Raw genomic sequence first — 15,741 nt, forward strand, 5'->3', positions numbered from 1 at the left:
CTGTCTTCATGGCACCAAAACCAATGACAAGGTAAACATACTGAGAAACCTGTTCTTCTGTAGTCTTCACTTTCACAATCTCAGACCACGTTCCCAAGAAGAGTCAGCAGAGGTTGACCTTCTTTCCCCCCTCACAGTGATGTGTATATGGGTTGGGGGTGCCAGTGGGGTGGGGCTTTGCATGGGATTAAACACCCCGAAGGTTTTATTCAGGGGACCACCCTTATGAGAGAAAACAGGGAAGGAACAGGAAAAGGCTGGGAGAACCATCAGACTGCCCTGCAGACCTGACCCTGGAAAGGGAGGGAGGAAGAGGGAAGATTGGGTGCAAGCATCCCCGATGCCTGCAGTCTGAGGAAGATGTGGCAAAGCTTCTGTCACAGTCCCAGGTCTCCCAGGAACAGGCCCCCTTCGTACCCTGCTGGGCACAGACATTGGAGAGGGGCAGCACAGTACCTGGGAGAATGTGGGCTTGGCTCGGATCAGGGATGGATTTCAGAGAGCAGCATCTGGGCATCTTGGTCGTTGGCTCCTCACGGCTGCCACAGGTACTTCTGGAGGTCTCTTTGCTGCTGCCTTTAGACTGGGCTGAAAAATGGGGAGACAAAGTTTGTTCAGCAGGGCTTAAAATCCAAGGATCAGATCCAAGTCCATCTGCAACTTGCTTTTTTTTTTTTTAAAGATTTTATTTATTTATTTGACAGAGACACAGTGAGAGAGGGAACACAAGCAGGGGGAGTGGGAGAGGGAGAGGCAGGCTTCCCGCTGAGCAGGGAGCCCAATGTGGGACTCCATCCCAGGACCCTGGGATCATGATCTGAGCCGAAGGCAGACACTTAACGACTGAGCCACCCAGGTGCCCCTGCAACTTGCTTTTCAGCTTCAGGCCTCAACTGTCCCTCTTGGACAGAGTATGATAAGCCCGAGGTTCCATCCTGGCTCTGCTTTGGTGGTTATACAATCTAAGTCTTGGTTTCCTCATCTCTATAATGGGGATAATAGAATACCTAACTCATAGAGTTTTCTGGAGCAAATTCCGTTTATAGGAATGCATTTCACAAAACCTGGCACAAAAATGCTCCTTGATAGCTGTCAGCCCCTCTCCCTTCACCACTCCCTCTTCATGCTTCAGGCACCCAATGCTCACAGAACAAAGGGTCAGGAAAAAGCTAGCTTTGTCCCTCTGTGGAATCTTCTGGTAAGAGAAGTCCCCTGGTCTGTAGAGTTATTGTGTGCTTTGGACAGCTGGGGAACTGACCATGGTCAATATTGAGTTGAACTGCTTTCCTTCCACACCTCAGCACAGGCCTGGGCTGTCAGTGTAACCTCAGGAAAAGGCACATTCATTTGAGTCAAACTGAATTAGCCAGACCAGTCGGTGGCTGGGAAGTCACGTGCTGCTTTCCCAAACCAAATAGAAATTATTTTTAGATTATTCACTGTTTGGTATTATCCATGCCACAGCTCCCTCCTATTAAGGCACATCAGAGAAAATTGGCTTCAGCCAATTAATGGATATTTTGCAAGCAATTTGTCAGTATTGGGCCTCTGTTCTCATTTGCGAAAAGAGTGGTTGAAACTGACCAGCGGTTCTCAATCCTGGCAGCACACAGAAATCACCTGGGGATCTTAAAAATCTTGAATCCCAGGCCACACTCTAGCCCAATTACGTCAGAATTTCTAGGGTGGGATCCAAGCATCAGTATTTTTAAAGTTCCCCAGGTGATCCCAGTGTGCAGCCCAGCTTGAGAACCAGCGAAAGAGGGTTTCTAAACTTCCTCCCATCTCTGATTCCAGGGACATGAGCTTGAAGAGGTACAGTCTACTTCTAATTTAATTCATAAGATAGGAATTCTGAGTGAACATTCCAGCAATTTTGTAGTTTTATATTCTTAAATTCTCTGCTCACAATCAGGTTCGTCTTTGGCATCTAGGTCAGTCCATGTTTAAATTCATAATTTTACTTTTTCCTACATAAATATTTGTTTACTTCATGCATCTGTCATAATGTCTTATTTTCATCTATTAGTATGTGACAAGTATATATTTCACAGACGGGTAACTTTTCATTATTACTCTATGATAGAAATCAGCTGCTGAACTCCACTTTTTTTAAGATTTTATTTATTTATTTGAGAGAGAGAGCACGCGCACACGTGCACAAGCTGGGGGAAGGGGCAGGCAGAGGGAGAAGCAGGTTTCCCGCTGAGCAGGGAGCCTGATGTGGGGCTCGATCCCTGGACCCTGGAATCATGACCTGAGCCAAGGGCAGATGCTTAACCGACTGAGCCACCCAGGCGTTCCATGAGCTCCACTTCTGCTTGTTATCATAATTGTACAACTTGATGAATTCTTACGTAGGTATGCATCCGTGTGGCCGCTGCCAGATCAAGATATATGGCATGTCCCGCAACCCAGAGTCAACCCTCCATTCCCCAGGGTTAGCCGCTCTCTGACTTCTCACCAGAGGGTAATAGTCTCTTCTAAGTGCTTCATCTACCTTAGGTTCATTCCTCTTCCCTGAGGATGATCTCATTTGGGGGCGGCCGGGGGGGAGTCCTTACCCTGCCATCACGGGAGAGGTCTGCTTCAAGCATGACTGGTTCAGTAATCTATGTGTAACAAACCATCACCAAATTTAGCGGCTAAATACAAGACCTTCTCTCTCGCAGCTTTGCAGGTTGGCGAGACTCAGCTGATTCTCCTTACTTCATTAACGGTCTTTCTTGCAGTTGCCATCAAATGGCAGCTGGAACTGGGTCCTCTAGAGGCTCCACTGGGCTGGAAGTTCTGAGTTGCCTTTTTTTGCTCTGAGAAAGTAAAAATTACCTCAGGCTAAGAAGGTAAAAATCTGCCTAGCCATTCGTCAAGTTAGAATAAGAGATGTGGATAAAGCCAGATGCAAAGTTAACAGAAGGAAGTATTTTATCCAAGGACACAATGCAACTGGAAATGTCGAACATCCATCTTTCTTACTCATGAGAAACTTTGTTTTCTAAAATCATAGATTATCAGATTATCAGTTTATCAGTAAGCATGGAATGCCCAAACAGCCTTGGTTTGCAATGCCGATGCAGAGTTTCTGGACACAGATTTCTCCATCTATCATAACTTTATAGCATTCCAGGAAATAGGACCTTGGGGTCCACTTCATAGTCCAGATCTGATGTCGAGTCCTTTACACAGAGCCTGCTTTGCTTTGAGCCTATCGAACTTTTGATTCAATACTAAAATCATTTATTTGCTATTCTTAAGTGGTGAATTTGATGGTATGCAAATTTATGGTCTGTGAAATATGGCATCCCAATTTTTCTAAAAGATAACCATTGAAAGAATTGGAATGTTATATATGGCTTTGAATCGTTTGCCACTTCCTGGGCCAGCCAGGCACAGTATCATCATAATCCCATTGTCCGGCTCCTTAGCAGATCTCCAATGTTCCAATTTGTAACTGGGCTGGAATACTGAAACTCTTTCATACACCCCCATCTTTTGTCCTCTGCACCCAACTCATCCTCCTTGAGCCCCCTCATCCGTCTTCATATAATGCATATATAGTCTACAAGTGCTTTGCGTGAGAGTCGTTGGTTTTTAATGTCACCTTACACTGAGTTTCCTCAGTGACCTCAATAAAATGATTTTTCAATTCAAAAATGAACAAAACACTCAGCTTCATTTGTAGTCCACCTAAACACCACCGCTCCCCTGAATCCTATGCTAACTCTACCTTTGGTGAGTTGCCCCACAGTTCCTCTGGCCTGTGGCCTGTTTCATTGCCATGAGTCCATAAAGCTGACTGTGTCAGACTACAGGTTTGTTCCTGACAGTCCTAAGTTGGTTGGTCTAGGACAGCCCTAGAACCTTGGCACTCCTCCATGTGGTCTGTCTGCACAAGCAGTGTTTTCCCCTCCAGGGGTTCTCTCTCCAGCAGGATACCTGGGCTTTTCACATAGCAGCCAACTTCCACCAGGGTATGAGTAAAAGCTACCAGGCTTTCTTAAGACTTTGACCTGGAACTGTCGGTGTTACTTCTGCATTATTCTCTTGGTTAAAGTGAGTGACAGGGCCAACCTACATACAATGTGGGAGAGGGATTACACAGGGCCATAAGTGTCATGAAGTGTGGTTTCACGGAGGGCAGACTTTGGAGGCCAGCTCTCTCCTCATGGCAATTCCCATCTTGAGACTTCATCTGCCTTGGGTTTTAGCCACAGATGCTGCTCATCTGCAAATTACATCCACATTTCGCAAACTGCTGGGGCTCTTCTGTCATCTGCTCAGTCCTTTCCACATCCCTCTGGGGACCTGAGGAGTTTCTGGATGCATTCTCCACACTATGCTGGGATGTCCAGGCCTCCATAGGCCCTTCTCAGGCCCCTTGGCCTGGGCTTCTCCCTCAGACATTGTAATGCTACCACCAGATGCTGTGTTGGACATGGCTTCTCCTTGAGGTCCACACTCTGGGGAGCCAGGCCCCCCTTCTGCCCAGGGATTCCCCATACTGGGCTGTCCTACCCGCCCCCTGAGGAGGTAAATGCCACTGACTCAAGGAATGGAGGGCTGTGGGAAACAAGAAAAAAAAATATGGAGGAGGAAATGGCTAAGCTCTAAATATAGCAGTATAACCTTTTAAAGAAAGGTCCAACAGTGAGGCTGTCCTGTTTTAGGTAGCTATTCGTGTTGTATGTCAGTATTGTTGTGATCTGGACTTAAGGTAATGGCAATGATAAGGTGTGTATAACCCTTAAGAGCTTTCATACACATAATTTTATTTCATCCTCACAACATTCTTTTGAAAGGAGTGTTGATTACTATTCCTGTGATAAGGAAACAGCCTCAGGGAAATCAAGTGACTTTTCCAAAGTCACATATTGTGTGGTTTTATCTTGAAGGGACAATTTTAAAAGAAAATATTTAAAAGAGAACAAGTGGGCCTATGATTTGAAATGAGAATTTCTGGAATTTTCCATTTTGATTATCTTACAAAATGCTTGACTTAAAATTTAGGAAAAAAAGCATGACCTAAAGAACAGTGGCAAAACTGTAAGCAACAACGATGAAGTGATAAAGAAATAGATCACAAAGTGTCTGTTTAATTCAACATCCATTGAGTCCCTACCATGTGCCATTCACTTTGTCAACCCAGTATGTGGCAAGATGTGAGCCTCTAGATTGCTTATCTGAGAAGTCATGAGACAAAGTTTCCACCCTGGAAGAGCTAATGGGGCCCCTAGACCAACTTTGGGCTGCGATTTGACTCCGTGGGATTGATAACAAAGAGGATGCAGGTCTCTCAAATTGCAAGAGAGCATGAGGGGGCCTATTTCAAGGATAGAGAAGGAATCAGGGCTATGGGTGACAGCCACATAAGGGATAAATCTAGCTCCTCAGCAATAATAACATGTGGCAGTGTGCTTGACCATGTGCAGTTGAGGCTACTCCTCAAATTCCTAGCAACATGGTACACAACAGAACAGGAGATAGTTTTCATAAGACCCAGCAGACATGGGAGCAAAGGGCTCACACCAGAGACTTTGGCTTAGGGGTCTTTGAAAATTGCTTCTCACTAGCTCTTTTAATACATCTTGATCCTTCCTTTAAACCATTGCATAGTAAATACTTTACATTCATTATTTTTTAAAAGCCATATTCCATTCTAAATAAAAATAGACCACTGGCTGGAGAGAGAGAGAGCAAGAGAGAGAGAGGTCACCAACAAAAACAATGGTATATATGGCCAGTGTCAGAGAAATTACTGCTGTGCTCTCTTCTAGAATTTTTATGGTTTTAGGTCTCACGTTTAGGTCTTAATCCATTTTGAGTTCATTTTTGTGTGTGGTGTAAGAAAGTGGTCCCATTTCATTCTTTTGCTTGTTGTTGTCTGGTTTTCCTAGAACCTTTTGTTGAAGTGACTGTCTTTCCCTCATTGTATATTCTTGCCTCCTTTGTCGTAGATTGATTTGACCATATAATCGTGGGTTTATTTCTGGGCTCTCTATCTGTTCCACTGATCTATGTTTCTGTTTTTGTACAAGTACCATACTGTTTTGATTACTGCAGCTTTGTAGTATATCTTGAAATTTGGAATTGTGATACCTCCATTTTTGTTCTTCCTTCTCAAGATTGCTTTGGTTATCCGGGGTCTTTTGTGGTTCCATACAAATTTTAGTATTATTCTAGTTCTGCGAAAAATGCTGTTGGTATTTTGATAGGGTTTGCACTGAATCTGTGGATTGCTTTGAGTAGTATGGACCTTTTAACAATACTAAGTCTTCTAATCTATGAGCATGGAATATCTTTCCATTTGTCTGTGTCATCTTCAGTTTCTTTCATCAGTGTTTCATTATTTTCAGAGTACAGGTCATTCCCCTCTTTGGTTAAGTTTATTCTTTTTGGTGCAATTGTAAATGGAGTTGTTTTCTTAATTTCTCTTTCTGTTGCTTCATTATAGAAACGTTACCAATTTCAGGGAATATATTATTGTTTTCTTTTTCCTTTTTCTCTCACTGTGTTTATAATTGTACACTGGGACTAACGAGTTTGAACGATTTGAATATAAACCATTACAGTTTTCTTTGACAGTGTGACTCAGCTTAGGCAAATAGGGTTGAAGATGATCCAGAGAAAAGTAGAACAAATTGGCTATTTATGGAGCCAACTACTAATATAGATGGAAATGTTTTTAGCACATGTTCTTTCCAGGAATCTCCCAGACTGACTGAAATAGGGCAAGAATAAAAATGGAAAATTACTTTAGAAGGTCATTTGCATATTGGATGCTATCACTTATCAGTTGCCTTGAGTTTGTAGAGTTCCTAATTCAAGAACTGTTCTGTTTTAAAAATGGACTTCAAGCTGATATGTAAGGGGGGAATTGTAAAAGAAATTTGGGGTGTATGTGAAAGACAAAAAAGAAAGTAGTGAGATGTATTTTTAAATTGTCTTCAATTCAAAATATATCTTTGAATTTGCAAACCACAGGCCTCTTCCAGAGAATTTCTGCACCAATAAAGTGAAATAAAATTACAAACCGGAATCTGAAAATATGGTTACATATGTTTTAGGGTGGATGTGCTGTTTAAAGGGTGGGGAGGAACATGGAGAAGACGAGACCAGAAGAACACTGCTACAAATTAGAATTCTGTAGGGAAGTTATAAATTTGTCCAAAATTCCCTGCTGAAATGGTCATCTGGATAATTATGCCCCAATAATTCAATCACCGTGGATACACTCATTTTGCTGACTGAACCCTTAGACCAGTGGTTCTTAAAGTGTGGTCCATGGACCAGCAGACACAGCACCTTGCAATATAAGAAGTGAAAATCCCCACCCAACTTCCAAGACATTCTGAGTCAGAAACAGAAATCCGTGTCTTGACAAACCCTCTGGGTGATCTGGTGCATGCTAAAGTTAGACCTGTTTACTCCAGATTCATAAGTTTTTAGTTTTAGGCATCCAAGAAAGGAGACTTGGCCAATTTTTTCTCCTGTCCAGGTGTTTATGGACTTCTGGCCTCCAGATCTGTGAGAAAATATGTCTGTTGCTGAAGCTCCCCAGTCCGTGGTGGTATGTTACAGCAACCCTAGCAAACAAATACCCTAGGTTCATGCGTTTTCCAGGCAGCGTGTGGAAAACCATAGACTGTAATCGAGAGAAGATCAACATCTCCCTGTCTGAAGACTATTTTTAGGGGTTGATGACATTTATTTCCTGAAGCCAGACCTAGGCAGAGTGGGTTGTTCAGTTCCAGGCCAGATGGTATTACTGACACAGGAGGCATCTGGAACATCAGAGAGCCTGTGGGAGGCAGGTGGGAGCCAAGGCACTCACAAAGCCACCAATTCAGAGAGGGGCCTCTGGAGCCTCATATTTAAAGGCCAGACCATGTGCAAGCTGCCTTGCATGTGTCATTTCGTTCAAAACTAACTCCTCTGCAGCTGCAAACTCATGGTTCCCTTGGCAAGAGGCAGTTCTGTTCCAAGACATGACAAAGGGAATCTTGATCCAGCCGGAATTACTCTTAAGGTTTTGGATATACTGCAGTGCAGTTTATCTATCTTGTGTGTACCATGCAAATCAATTCATTAACTTGTTCAACACTTTGAAGACCAGCTGTGTATCTGCGTTGACACTTAGAGGGATAAACGGATGAAGCAGTCATGATCCTTGTGCTCAAGTAGTTAAAAATTTACTCAGAAATAAAATATAGCTAAGTAACATATTACAAGATTGAATGTGTAGACCAGAGCTACATTTACATTTGCATATATACTTACACACGTAAGTGTTCTTATTTCTGAATAGTTTAGATTGCCCCTATTATGTGGTGAGGCATTGTATAAGATATTTTACAAGTGGTATATCAAATCCATACTGTTGAAGAGGAGACCTCTCTCTCCACACTTCCACTCTGGGCCACCCCCTTCCAAGTTTATGTCCCCATGTCCTCCAGAAGGAAAGGAGTTATTGGTCTGATTATTCAGAACCCAGGACATGCATTGAGCCATTTTGCCCACGGGCAGGGTCCCTCTGCCTTGAAGATCAGCTTTATGGCGGAACCACCTGTCTTTTTCCTATACATGGGGTCAGGGGCTTCCTAGGGGCTGCTCACCCAGGTCTGGCCTCTGTCCCATCTTCCTTATTCTTGTTGCTGTGGGGGGAGGCAAGAAGAAGCCCAAAGAAGGGCTGGCATCTTCGTTTTTTGGGGGAAGAAACAGGCAATCTTCTGTGGCTTACCAGCCTAGCCAACATCTTCCAACTCAGCCTTTGCCAGACTCGGTCTTGGTTGGTTACCACAATTAATAAAGTGTTCCTGGGGTGCCTGGGTAGCTCAGTTAGTTGAGCTTCCAACTCTTGATCTCAGCTCAGGTCTTGATCTCGGGGTCACATGTTCGAGCCCCACATTGGGCTCCACGCTGGGTGTGGTTCCTACTTAAAAAAAAGTACAGATAAAATGTTCCTGATTCCCACTTGGCTGCTATCAGGCTTTCATGGAGGCCCCTAGTCAGGAGTCCTGAAGGGAAAGAGATGAGTACTGAGATACGGCTATTCCTAGCCCAAGGAAACTCAAGGTTAATCACTTACACTTCATAGAGGTAACATCAGAGAATGTTACCGCTCTTAAACTCCTGAAGAGTTTCTCCACAGTGAGTGGTGGAGCCAGGATTTGAACCAGCTACTGTCTGACTTTAAACCATAGCTCTTGCCACCACTCACACTGCCAAGAATGAAAATCAAAGAACACACTAGGGAAGCTCCAGGGTGGTGGGGGGAACACATTCCTTCTGGCAACTTGGGAGAACTGGGAGCACTTGGACATGAAGGGGTGGGAGCATGGCTTTCCAGGAGGAAAGAAGAGCAGGTATTCGGGAACTGGCTGTTAGGCCAAGGAGAACACAAGGTAAACTGTCCCTGCTAGCAATGCCCAGCACGAGCAGGAGGTGGAATGCCCCTATAAAATATGACCCCCCAGTCGGGTCATTGTCCAGTCATGCACATTTGGAAGTGACCTTCTGCCATTCCAGGCTGCCAGAATCTGCCTGTGTCTACCACCAAAGCTCAGCTCATTCTGTTTCCCTCTGAGGACTCTGGCCCGTGATGGGCCATGTTCATGCCCACTCTGAGCCCTGGGCCAGAGCAGTTGCCCTCGCCTGCCTCCTCCTTCCCTGAGGTGTTTGGACCTGGCGCTGGCTAGTGTGGTGTAAAGAACCCAGGCTTTGGGATATGCGGCCAACTTTGTGTTCTAGCTCTGTGGCCTTGGGCAGGTGACCTAAATTGCCCTATAAGCCCCTGTTTCTTTTTCTGTAACACGGAGATAGTAGCACCTACCTCATGGAGTTGCTGTGAGGATTTACAAAAATAACATGTGTACTAGTATAATAGATGCTTAGTGAACAGGGGCTGGTGTTGGTATTTCCATCCCTTAGGGTCAGAATTACCTCCAACTCTTTCATGAATCTCTCCTTGAGGCCTAATTTCAAAACTCTTCCTTACCTCCTTCATTTCTTTACCTCTTACCACCCTTCATGGAAGCCCTCTTGATTAATTATATCTCTCCATTATTCTGCCTTACACTGAATACCCCTGGACTTCTATTGTATATGCTTCTTGTCTATCTTGAGACTGCCACTAGAATGTAGGTCCCTGGGGGCAAGAAATTTTGTACATTTGATTCACGCTGAATCCCCAACTCCTAGGTCTTTGCCTGGGCACAATAGGAACTGAGTAAATATTTGTTGAATGAATGAATGAATGAATGAATGAATAAATCCTCTGACCTCCCTCTCACCTTCCTGAATCATTCTTTTTCTGTTTCCATCTTCTCCAATTTAGCCTTGTGCCTCCCCTTCCTGAGGACACAGGACACAGGACAGTGTGATTGTGAAACAGCACAGTTACGTTCAGTAACTCTGTATATAAGGAAACAGGTAATCACATAATCCATAACCGGATGGAAAATTTTTCTCTCTCCAGTGCTTGAAAAAAAAAGTCACCTGTTCTTATTCTAGATTGTATAGGTATACATTTGGCCTTGCAGACAACCCTATCTCTGTGGGCTATTTGTAAAGCACTTTGAGACTTTAAGGAGTGGATTACCTACAGAACATACCGTGGCCCCTAGTTTGTGCAGTTTGTTCTGCTATAGCCTGAAGGACGGAGAACCTCCTGGTTACAGGAACGTGGACCCCAAAGCAGCATGCGCTGCAGTGCCTGTGTATATTCTCCCCTCTGCCATAGCTTATTGTTTCCTAAGAGTCTGTGATTCTAAAACGCTCCTCAGTAGCTTCCGATGATTGTCTTGGCCAAGATCTCCCTTCCCAGAATGGGATGGGAGGATGTGTCATTATACATGGCACGGGCAGTGCCCTTTCCCACCCATTACTTCAGAGCCTGGGTCAGTATTGATCTATCAGTGTGTTAGGAATGGTCCTGTTCTAGGGCCTTGCCAAACAACCCAGCCACATACCCTTGACTTCTCCTTCTGGCTGTACAGAGACTAAATCATTTGAAAATGCTGCTTTGTCTGGGCACCTGGGTGGCTCAGTCTGTTAAGCATCTGACTCTTGGTTTTGGCTCAGGTCATGATCTCAGGATCGTGAGGTTGAGCACCATGTCAGGTTCCATGCTAAGATTCTCTCTCTCTCCCTCTCCCTCTGCCCCTCCCCACCCCCAGCTTGGCACAAGTGCACGCACACTCTCTCAAAAAAGAAAAGGAAGTGATGCTTTGTCTTTATCGTGGACCAAATAAAATTGTGAGGTAGCCCTTCCTCTGTACTCCAGCCAATCTCTTGGAATACAAGAGGAACCATTGTCTCTAGGTGGGATTGTGGTAGAGGTGATGTGATGGGGCAGTGGAGTTGAGGTAAGGGGGAGGCAGTGTGGTTGGGGTGGTAATATTCTTCCAATAAAGATATAAAAATAAAATTTTGCAATGAACACATGGTACATACAAATAGCAATCAACTAGGAACATGCATTTGGACTGGCCAGAAGAGAATGAAGTGAATGTCAACTAAGTTTTCTGGGATTCACCCTAGTTGAAATTTGGGACAAACTCACCAACCCACCGTCAAGAGTGGGGCTAAAATTTGTTATGCCCTTTGGTAGCTTAACAATTATTTTGAGGGGGTGCCTGGGTGGCTCAGTCAGTTAAGCGTCTGCCTTTGGCTCAGGTCATGATCTCAGGGTCCTGGGATCAAGCCCCGCATCAGGCTCCCTGCTCAGTGAGGAGCCTGCTTCTCCTTCTCCCTCTGCAGCTCCCTCTGAGGCTCCCCCTGCCGGTGCTCTCTCACTCTTGCTCTTTCTCATATAAATAAATAAAATCTTAAAAAAAATTATTTTGAGTTCATATATTTCTATGATTCTTGAAATAAGTAACATCAGGAAACTGGCTTTGCTTGGGAATCAAGATGTTTTCCCTTCTTACAGGCTTCAGTTCAAGAACCATTGCTCCTCGGTTGTCGTAAACCATTTGGGGATCTCCTCTGAAGTCTCTAGCCCTCTCTCACTTCCTGCCATAAAAGCTTTTCTGTCTCCCTACCAAGAGTGTGGGTTTTGCATCTTCAGAGCTGAACGATTCTTGAACGCCCAGCACTCCTAGGTCCAGTTTCAGGTAAAGGTAAGGTTGACTGACATTCCCTTCGAGAACAAGTCCAGGCTTGGGAGCACTGATGTCATCTGGCTATGTGTACCAGCATGAGGCTCGGGTCCAGGCTTGCCAGTCATCACTCCACCTGCCAGTGACCTGCTGTCTGCTGCTCTCCCCTTGTAAGCCTCGCATAAGCCTGTTTCCTTATCTGTAAAATGGGAATTACAAATCTAGTCCCACTGCTTCCCTCATGAACAACCAAGGGGAAAAATGATAAAAAGGATTTTATAAAAAATAAAGTCCAGTATAGTAATTATTTGTCTAGCATGTCAGTAATGTGTTTATTGTATAAAACATAGATAAGAAAAAGGGGGAATCAAATAATAGCAATTAAATAAAATTGGGTTTGAGAGTCAAATACTTTTCGAGGCAAAGCAAATAGGTTTCTTTACTGCAGGACTTCCCAGTGGTTTTAGTATACACATATATTATAAATTTCCAAGAGGGACATAAAATAGACAGTGTTTTTCAATTTATGTGAACTCTGCTTTTTAAAAAATTGAGTATCTCTTACAATGTGTGTATCTCAAGCACAGTTTGGGAAACACTGAATTGGGTAAGATTATTGCTGCTATTGTGATTGCATCCAGGTGGTTCAAGGCCAACTCAGTGCAAATCTCTTCCCTGAAAGTGAGGCTGATCAAGTTCCCTGCCCTGGAGATGGAAATGCAGGCTCAATGCCCAGGTGAGTCTAATTTGTCTCATTGGACTTCCTACTAGTTCTTTTGGTTCTCTGGTGGGTCTTTCCGTTGCATCCTAAGGTAACATGGGTTCTGGCTCTGATTTCAGCTTGAGCTGCCACGAGCCAGGGAGCTTGTGAGGAGGGACTTTCCCTGGGCTTCTTAGTTTCCCAGTCTTACCTCTCTCCTGCTGACGCAGCTGCCGGTGGGAGGTGGCCAGGGCCTAAGCATAACTGAATCATCCTTAATTCCAGGCCAGAACATGCTCAGAGCCCTGTTCTCTGGCAGGACCGATCAAAAATGGTCTGTCTGTACCTCTCAGCACATTGGCAGGGACTTGTTGGACCCTATACATGCAGAAAAGACACCTTTTTCCCCCTTTCTTTACTCCAAGAATTTGATTTTGTTAAGAAAATAACTTTTTAAATGACAAATTAAGTTATGCCCATTGTAAAAATTTCCAATAAGACAAGTATGTATAAGATTAAAAAGAGAATTTCCCTCCTTCTTATCTCACATTCCTCCATCCCCAAGTGTGCAATGTATACTATTCTAGATCTTTCTCTCTGCACATATAAATAATTGATAAATAGATTTGCTTGTTTGGTCAGATGTTTGGTCAGATGCACTGCATCTTTCTAATTTTACTCAGCAATATTCTGTGGACAGCCTTCCACGTCCAGGCATAGATGTGAACCACCTTTGCCTTATGTTTTTAAAGTCCAGTTTATTGAGAGGAAAATTCACATAAAATTCACCCTTATTAAGAGCACAGTTTGATGAGTTTTGACAAAGTAGACAAACAACAACCACTCAAGATAAAGAACAGTTCCATCACCACCAAAAGTTCCCCTTGTAGCTGACTCTGATGACCATTAACCGCTGGTCACCACTGAGCTGTTCTCCATCCCAGTAAGTTTTGCCTTTTCCAGAATGCCTTATACATGAAGTTGTGCGGTATGTAAACTTTGTGTTGACTTTAGCAGAATGCATTTGAGATTCACCCATGATAACTTGTTTCAGTAGTTCATTACATCTTACTGCCATGTAGTATTGCCTTGTACACAGTTGGTTACACCACTTGATGGCCATTTGGGTTGTTTCTAGTTTCCTGTTATTACAAACAAAATAGTTAGGAACATTCCCGTACAAGTCTCTTTTGGTGGATATAGGTTTCATTTCCTCTTGTATAAATACCAAAGAGCAATATTGTGTGGTGTGATAAGTATATATTGAACTTTAAAAGAAACTGCCAAACTGTTTTCCAAAGTGGTTTACCATTCTGTATATTCCCACTAGCAGTGTGTGAGAGCTCCAGTAGCTCTCACCAACACTTGGAATTGTCATTCTTTTTAAACTTAGCCATTTTAGTAGTATGTAGCAATGTTTCATTAAGGTTTTAATTTAGATTTCCCCAATGACTAATGATGTTGAGTATCTTTTCCTGTGCTCATTTGTCATTCACATATCTCCTTTGGTAAAGTATCTGCGTTTTGCCCTTTTCTTTTAATTGGGTTGTTTGTTTCATTCTTACTGAGTTGTAAAAGTTCTTTATAAATTCTGATTACACATCCTTTATCATATACATGTTTTGCAAATATTTTCTCCTAGTCTTTGGCTTGTTTTTTCAACTTAACATTGTTTTTCAAAAAGCAGAAGTTTAAAAATTTTGATGAAGTTCAATGTAACACTTTTCTTAAATGATTGGTGCTTTTTGTGTCCTATTTAAAAAACTTTTTTCATAGAAACAGAGAGTCAAATGCTGATTACCAGGGGTTAGGGAACATGGGGAAAGTGGAGAGATATTGGCCAAAGGGTACAAAGGTTCAGTTATATAGGATGAATGATAATGTACACCATGGTGGCTACAGCTTATAATACTTTTTTGCACAGTTGAAATTTTCCAAGAGAGTAGTTTTCAAGCATTTTCACTAGAAAAAAGGTAACCATATGAGTTGACAGATATGTTGATTAGCTTGACTGTAGTAATCATTTCACAAAATATATGTGTATCAAAACATCATGTTACATACCTTAAATATATACCATTTTTATTTAAGAAAAAAAATTTAATTTAAAAGGCAAAATCCAAGGTCACTAAGATTTTCTTGTGTTTTCTTTTAGAAGGTTAATAGGTTTCGCTCTTACATTTAGGTCTGTGATCTATTTTGAGCTAATTTTTATGTATGGGGCAAAGTAAGAGTTAAGATTAATTTTTGTTTGTTTTCTTATGGAAGACTCATTTTTCCAGCATCGTTTGTTGCAAAGACTACTTTATTCTTTGTAATGACTGTATAATGTTTCACTGAAGAGAGGTCCCATGATTTATTCAATAATCTTATATTCACAGAGATTCAGGTTGTTTCAAATCTGAAGCTATAATGAACATCCTTGTACCCCAACTACTGGGCAGTTGAATAAGTATTTCTGTGGACTTTCTGGGTCAAACAACATGTGAATATTATGCGTTGATGGGTACCATCAGATTGTGCATCAGTATACGTCCGCTCCCGCCTCCATGACCTGCAAGAGAAAGCTCAAGTTTTGATTGGCTTTATTGGTGTAAACCTTTTACAAATCTCAAATAATTTCCTTCTGGATAATCTAATAGCCTGTGTTATTAGATTCTGAAAGATTGAGAGTCCTTCCAGGAGAATTTGAAGAAAGATGATAACTTCTCAGTCAGGGTAACCCTGTAAGAAATAGGCTCATAAAATACACAGTCCATGGGAAATGGAAATTTACAGAGTTGTTTTCATAAGTACTGGGGCTTATTAATACCTCTATGCTGGGCCTCCCCAAAGGGCAAAGGTGACTCATATCCCAGTGGCGTGAATGTGTACATGCAGCCTCTCCTAGGCAGGTCCTAACTCTTCATGGCTGGCTGTCCACATTCCCTCTCACTTTCTCCC

At 42.8% G+C, this 15,741-nt stretch overlaps 1 protein-coding gene across 2 annotated transcripts in view; it reads left to right on the plus strand.

The window, feature by feature from the left end:
• The window catches only part of COLQ (collagen like tail subunit of asymmetric acetylcholinesterase), an 83,088-nt gene that overhangs the window by 185 nt on the left and 67,162 nt on the right, over positions 1-15,741 (plus strand). Inside the window, exons 1-2 of one of the 2 annotated variants that reach the window (XM_027581756.1) lie at positions 12,139-12,268; positions 12,740-12,834. In XM_027581756.1, coding sequence (XP_027437557.1) covers positions 12,810-12,834 — 25 coding nt within the window. In that variant the 5' untranslated portion in view covers positions 12,139-12,268; positions 12,740-12,809. Of the gene's footprint in view, positions 1-12,138; positions 12,269-12,739; positions 12,835-15,741 lie in introns of those variants that run through there. The other variant, XM_027581755.1, reaches the window with a different exon arrangement.

The sequence above is a fragment of the Zalophus californianus genome, chromosome 1 (genome assembly GCF_009762305.2).
Source record: "Zalophus californianus isolate mZalCal1 chromosome 1, mZalCal1.pri.v2, whole genome shotgun sequence".
Classification (NCBI taxonomy): Eukaryota; Metazoa; Chordata; class Mammalia; order Carnivora; family Otariidae; genus Zalophus; species Zalophus californianus.